This window comes from Pogona vitticeps, chromosome 6, assembly GCF_051106095.1.
Source record: "Pogona vitticeps strain Pit_001003342236 chromosome 6, PviZW2.1, whole genome shotgun sequence".
NCBI lineage: Eukaryota > Metazoa > Chordata > Lepidosauria > Squamata > Agamidae > Pogona > Pogona vitticeps.
Genome location: NC_135788.1, coordinates 116,859,444 through 116,866,930, shown reverse-complemented (window position 1 = coordinate 116,866,930; position 7,487 = coordinate 116,859,444). Strand labels below are relative to the sequence as shown.

Genomic DNA, 7,487 nt, shown 5'->3' with positions numbered 1-7,487 from the left:
ATCTCGCTGAGCATTCCACAACTATGTTGGGTTCCACTAATCTTGATTAAAATGACTTACAAACCCCACAATGACACTCAACAGAATTATTACCTGATCTCAGGAGCAGAAGGAACGTTCCGAGAACAGTCAAGAAGCAACGTGTTTCAGAAGGAGAAAGCATCTTTTCTGATTGCTGGTGTTCAGCAGAGACTAAGTTGAAATGAGGTGACTTCTGCTGGTTTCCTTGTGGTTGAGAAGATGACAACTGGGGCTGCCTTCTTCTGAGGTCTGCTTCATCTCCTTCCTTCCCCTTGATGATGGTCCTTCATCGCTTTGCATCACCCCGTCATGCGTTTTGACTGTAAAGTTCTGCATCTTGAAATCCAACTACCAGATAGAGAGTGAAGGCCAACGTCGCCCTCTACTGCCTGGAAGTGTAAAAATGAGGAAAGCCAATACAGTATAGCAGAGGGGGAAAAAATACTTTTTCTGCCTCAATGAGACATAATCCCAACTCATGCAAAGAACTTCAGGACTTCCACAGAGTTTGTCATCACCTCCTTGCAGGAAAAAAAAAATAGGGGAGAGAGGTGAATACGTAAATTTCACAGTAACATCACTCCAACCCTACAAAGCATAGGTCATCCCTTATGTAATAAGGAATCAAAACTAAGTCTACGAAATAAGAGCTTAGAGCTAAATGTAGCTGCCCTCTCTCCCCTATCCCCTCCTCATGAACACACATAGCTGCTCAAAGTGGTATAAATATACAAGATGGGCGGGATATAAATAAATAAATAAATAAATAAATAAATAAATAAATAAATAAATAAATAAATAAATAAATAAATAAATAAATAAATAAATAAATAAATAAATAATACGTGCAGCCTTATTTCTAAATTGAAGAGTAATTCCGTATAATCTGCATTTCTAAGAGTGCTTGGAGCCTTGAGGAGCCTTCAGTAAAAACTGTCAGGGCTGAGGGGTAGTAAAAGATTTTGTATAGCTTGGTTCAATCATCGTTCCAAATGGAGATGGCAGTTAAGAAATCGGAAAACGGCTGAGACTAGGAAAGACCACAAGGAAGGAAAAAGAAAAAATGGTTAAATGGAAAGATGTGTCAAGAGATTAAGGCCAAGAGCCATCCATGCTCTTCTCTTTCTGATCACCATAGATGGGTGCAAAAGATGGACATGGGGGGGGAAAGCATTCCTTTGAAAGGCAGTGCTGGAGGAGAGCTTTGTAGATACTCTGGATGGCCAGAAAGATGAACTCATGGGTCCAGATTCAAATCAAGCCTGGAATTTCAAAAATGTTGAAAACGTGGCTGTCCTTTGCGCATATCATGAGAAGACAAGATTCTCTGGAAAAGCCGATGGTGCTGGGAAAGGAGGAAGGAAGGCAGCAGGAAAAGAGGAAGACCCAAGGTGAAATGGACTGGCTCCCTAAAGGAAGCCACAAGCTGGAGTCTGCAAAAGCTTAAAGGGGCCATTGTGGACGAGATGTTTAACAGATTACTCATTCATCGAATCGCCATAAGTCAGCAACGTCTTGACAACAGTGGGGAGGTAGACAGAAATGCTCTCTTTTCTACGGACCTAAACATTCATCCTCGAATCTTGAAGACAATTCTCACCATGCAGGAGGAGATCAGATCGGCTTCGTAGGTCTCTCCTGTGCCCGCCTTCAATGCAGTGTGAGAACAAAAGAGTTTTTGAGCAGACGAGAGATCAGGAGGCACCACTGTGTCGCTCAGCGCACAGTAGTAAACTGCAGCATCATTCAAGGTGACTTTGGTGAGGGTGAGGGCATTGGATTTTCGGCCGCTGGGGACATGCAGGGTTCCTTCCTCGTTGTGGCTGTATCCTGATGTTACATAGAGAAGAGTCTGACCCGGGAACTGCCGGTACCAAAATATGGTTTCTGTTGTAGCTTTGGGGTGGCTGCAAGTCAGGTTGAACGCTTTCCCCTCTGATGCCTCCATGACCGGCTCTTGGATGATCTCCTGAGCTTTGCACCAAAGGACACCTGATACGGAAAACATGGCAAGATCCGGAGTGAACAGATGGAATTCTTGAACATACACCGATGGACATGACCCCAAAGGTTTTTCCATCTGTTTTCCAAAGAGGGAGCCATCAACCCCCTGAATGTGGAAATAACTCATTAGAGAGAAGGATTTCCTTGCATGTTAATTTTTTTTTTCTACTTTGGTGGATACCGTGATGGATGGGTCTGAGAAAAGCCAGTGTCACATTTCTCACTTTGCAATATAATTGCAATTAGTTTCATTTCTACTTTATACAATAAAGTATATAAATCGAAGCTATGTTAGTTCCAGAATCAGGAATATATAAACAGAAGGGAATTAACACAACTTGGCTTTTTTTTCCTGCTGGAGTATCACCATGGAACACACCACCCACCCAAACAAGAGACAAATAATAAATAACGTGAACAACAGGGGTTGGAATTGCTTCCAGAAAATTCTACGAACCTGAGAAATGCAGGGTAAAAAACACAGCCAGTCTGATGGACATCGTGGAGAGCGTACAGTGGATATTTCTCACCTTCTCTCACGCTTTCTCTTTCTTCCTCTTTGCTTCTGTTCGTCCTGGAGTTTCTTGACTCAAAGAAAAGTGGAATATTCAGGTTCTGCTGTTCACTGTTGCAAGTATCAAAAAGCCACACCACCACCACAACCTGGCACAGAGCATGAGAGGAAAGCTGGCTGAAAGAAAAGGAACCAGGCTTGGGGGTTTCATGTAAGACCTGGCGGTCGGTGGGCTGATCAAAATCTTCTCCCTTCTGGGTCAGGAGACATGAAGATTACTTCTGAGAGAGTTGGCAGTGATGTAGTCCTGCCCCCTTTCCCCTTAGAGTTTCCTGCCTCTGGAACAGCAGTTGTGTTGAACCATACACAACTCTTTGTTGAACCATACACAACTCTCTCTTCCCTTCCCTTCCTCTCTTTTCCTCCTTCTTCTTCCTGTTTTCTTTCTTCCTCCCCTCACTTTTGCCTGGTGCTTGCTTTCTTGTTTCCTCCTTTCCTTTCTTACTTCCATCTCCCCTCTGTTTTTCTCTCTCCCTTTCGTCCTTCTCATCCTTCTTTATTCCTCCATCCTTCTTTCTTTGATATGATCCTACCTGTCCTCTGAGACGTCCCACACGGTTTCATCCATACGACCCTGCTTGGCTGAAAATCACCCTGTGAACTTCACAATTCCAAAGAGACTGACCTTTCCTATCCCGCAATAGCCCACTCCAAGGTGTAACTCTATCTCACCATAGAAACCCAATATTGAGAACATCGCTTATGCTGGTAAAAATGGTTTGAAGATGTAGATTAATCTAAATCTCGCTTTCTGACATGATCACAGTGGTGGGGAAAGAATGCTCAGGTGACCCCATCAACATTTTGTATTTTCCTGAATGTCTTGCTATGGATTTTCCTAATACCATCACATACATTTAGCACAAATTTAGATCTCTGGGGGTGAGATGGAGAGGAAAAACTTGGTATTATTGAGAAAACCCTGAGAATTATAACACTATCCCACCCCAGAAGGGGGGAAATTAAGGGGGATGCTTCCCCTAAAAAATGTCCAGGTGGACTTTGAGCACATTTGATGATGTTCTTTTGTGTGGAACGAAAAGGAGACGGCAGGAAAATCCTGTAGGGAAGAAAAGGAATCGCATTTCGTATTAAGAGCCAAAGTAAAGGGATGGGGAAAGTGGAGAGATAGTTTTTTTTAAAAAAAAATACCTAGGAATCAGTGGTCACCCCAAAGTCACACAGTGTAGAACTTGAGCCATTGATGAGAGGGCTCCCCCTTCTGGTCAATGTGGGACATGGCAACAGAAGGTCGATTTTTGCCTGTGTCATTTTCCAGGTAGGAGACGAGGAGTTTATTCCTCTGTCCAGTCTGTTAACAAAAACTATTTGAAGTCATTGCCATGCTTATAATTCAAGGCAGCTGCTGAAGATGACTGATAGACCTCTTGATCTGCATTGCTGCTCGTTGACATGCTTATCATCAATTGCACTGTTGTGGTTTATGTGTTTTACATTATGTTGGATTCATGTTGCAATTTATTAATAACTATTAATTCTATTAATTTATTGAACTGATATTAAGCAGTTAAGAATTGTCTTAATGGCTGCCTTTGTTTATTTGTTTGTTTTTTCACTGTCTTGTTGAAAATAGGGGAAGATCAAAGGTTAGAGCAAAATGATTTATGTGTTTTTTTCAATGCTCTCTGGAAACTTGGGAAATTCGGGACTTAAACGAGATGTGAATCTCTGTCCTCAAAAGTGGGGATGGGGGATATTTTTATATATTGCTTTTCTGTACTGTATTCTGTTGTAGTTTGTAGATTTATATGTTCAAATACAAAAAAATATTCAAAAAAAAAAAGAAAAGAAAATAGGGTCTACAAACAAAATATCTACTCAGGACATTGTAAATACCATTGTTTTCTCTTCCCAGAGACACCCTAAACACGGACTGCTAGGATGACAGACAACTTCCTTTTATTAAAAAAGAGCACATGGAAAAAGTATGGATCAACAAGATGGTATGCTTAACATATGCTTAACAGGAGCCTCGTGGCGCAGTGGTTAAAACGCTGTACTGCAGCTAAAAACTGTGCTCACGACCTGGGGTTCAAATCCCAGGTAGCCGGCTCAAGGTTGACTCAGCCTTCCATCCTTCCGAGGTCGGTAAAATGAGTACCCAGCTTGCTGGGGGGGCAATGTGTAGCCTGTATAATTAAAAAAAAAATTGTAAACCACCCGGAGAGTGCTTGTAGCGCTATGGGGCGGTATATAAGTCCAATAAATAAAAATAAATAAATAAATAAATATCATTAGAACCCGAGTTCTCTCATCTCTTTACCCTACCACGTCCACATATCAGCAGTCTGTTGATTTTTTGCTTTGTGGATCGGTTTTTTTCCACCTAGGAGGTCGAATTTAGATCTAGAAGAAAGCCGGAGTAAATTCTTTGACTCTGCAGACTGGGGACCCTCTACTGCTCCCCATTTCTAAGTTAGCCATTATGGGGGCTGAAGTAGTGTCGTGTGAGGCCCTGAGAGATCCAGAATCAAGTCAAAACTCCATAGGTCAGGGGACATTGGTAAGTCTTGAAGTCCGAGCCTTTGATATCAAGTCTCTATTAAAAACAAGTTCTTCTTATAGGTTCCAAATAATGAGTCAGTCCCGAGTCATTGGGAGGAAAAAGCTGAGTCGAGTCAACCACCAGTGTGATTTTATAGGGAATGGGTGGAGAAGGAACTAGGCGGGCCCAACGTTGTCTTTTGCCTCAGAAAAATATATTGGGCCTGACCCTGCTCAATCATCTTTTCTTGGGCTCTTCCCAAAGGACCTCCCTGTTTCCTGATTGATAGAGTCTGGCCATTTTTTTATCCACTGGACTTCCTGAATGTGTAAATCTCTATCTTAGCGTAGAGTGGGAGAGATGAAGCGAAATCCTGAACCACCTCATGTCCTTTGGTTTTAAAGACAATAGCTTAAAAGGTTGCTTTTACATAAATGCATAGGATGTAGCTAGACTATAATAATTATTGTTGTGTTCTGTTTTGAGGGAGGAAATGTGTCCCCTGGATTCCAACAACTCATATTTTTTAAGTAGAATAGCCTAAGAGTGGAGCTTAAGTCTTTGCAGCTTAGATCCCTGAACATTTTAGGTCTGCTTCTCTTCTGTGCTATAATGTCTTTCCCACTTTGCATGTTTTTGACTGACTTCCCCGTTGGCCCGTCTCACTGTGTCACTCCCAGCGCAGAAGTAGATAGCAGAGTCCTCCAGCTGAATGGCAGGTTTCCTCAGGCTGAAAGTGCTCAATGTTTTTTCATTCTCGGCAACGAAGCCTCTGGCTCGCCCTTCGTCTGAAGGATCCTCTGCATCCCTCAGAAAGAGTTTGGGGGGCTGTCCAGGATGTTGAATGTACCAGAATAAATAGTAGATATTTTTCTCATAGGTACACTTGATGGTGATCTGTTTCCCTTCGGTGACAGTCATGGTGCCTTCTGGCTGGTTCACAGGTGACCCCTTCATCCCTTTTGTAGAAATAAGATCAAAGTAGGAATAGTGATGTTTGATTGAAAAATGGACACAGGGGCTTTTCTTAAGTTCTTTCACTTTCAAAATATCACACAACTTTCAGGACCTTTTTAATGTAGTTATCAACACAAGTGGAAAGATAGGGTCTGCCTTCATCCGTCACATTAAGGTAAACTTAAATTTACTAGTCCCTAAGGAATTGTTGACCCACTAGCCAAAAGACCCGAATATTGTCCTACCTGGAGAAAGGAAAGGCATAAATTACTATAGGTTCTTGTGGACAGTTAAAAAGCTCCAAATGGATTTTGGGCATTGCCAGGATGATTAAAAAAAATTGGGGCATTGAATCAATAGCTGTTCTATCATTCTACCTTTACAATGAATAATGATTGCATTTAACCCACCCACAGCGATTTTACACATTATAACCCTTCAAAAAGATGAGCTTAAAATGGATATCCCGCCTAACTGTGCAAAACAGAGATTTGAACCCAGGTTTCCTGAGTCTTTTAATTTTTACCCCTATTTCTATTTGCCAGGAGGACTTTGGTTAGCTTTTAGCAGAGGAACTTTTACTACTGACATTTTTTCTCCTCAGACAGATATGGCACAGTCCCGTCCAGCCACATCTGGGCTATATCACAACATCGCAAGGCAACTGTAGATCAGGACCCAAGAGAAATTATTTAAAATGCCATTCAAAGGTACTGAACGACAGGAGCCAAGAATGGGTGGGAGGGGGGAAAGGTCAAAAGATACTGCCAAGGGGAGAAGAGAAATGAGTAGCACTTACTTGAGGCCACCATGGTTAGCACAGACACGATCCAAAGGAAAGACATTTTTCCTCAGGATCATGCAGGAAAGAAGAGAGAAGCCGGACACCTCTCTGCTTAAGAAGGCAATAAAACACGGTCGACGCTCGGTGGATTTTTTTTTTTAAGAGCAACCTAACAGTAAGAGATGGTAACACTCACCACAGGATGTGGTTTCTATCTGGGAATCTCAGAGAAACACAAACCATTTCTCTAACCAAGGTACACTTTGATCACTGCCCTGACTCAACATCTCCACCCAATGCATGAAAGACGCATGGCATCAAGATCCAAAGGTCCAGTAGCTCCTTGAGCTGGATTAGAACCATTTCCCACTGAGTTTAGATGTTTGCTGGGAGATTTGAACCCTGGTTTCCTGAGCCCAAATCAGACCACCCCAGCACTGATGACCCCTTGATCTCAAGGCTAGGTTAGAGATGTTGTGTTTGATGCTTTTGAACTGTGGTGCTGGAGGAGGCTTTTGAGAGTCCCCTGGACTGAAAGGAGAACAAACCTATAAATTCTAAAGGAAATCAAATCTGAGTGCTCACTGGAAGGACAGATCCTGAAGCTGAGGCTCCAATACTTTGGCCATCTCATGAGAAGA

At 42.3% G+C, this 7,487-nt stretch overlaps 1 gene segment (V, D, J or C); it reads right to left on the bottom strand.

Annotated features, from left to right (window-relative positions):
• Positions 1-942: 942 nt before the first annotated feature.
• On the bottom strand, positions 943-5,693 carry LOC144583741 (T cell receptor alpha variable 4-like). The segment is given in 2 exon segments: positions 943-2,013; positions 2,483-5,693. Coding segments are annotated over 2 exon segments (465 nt in total).
• Positions 5,694-7,487: the final 1,794 nt, after the last annotated feature.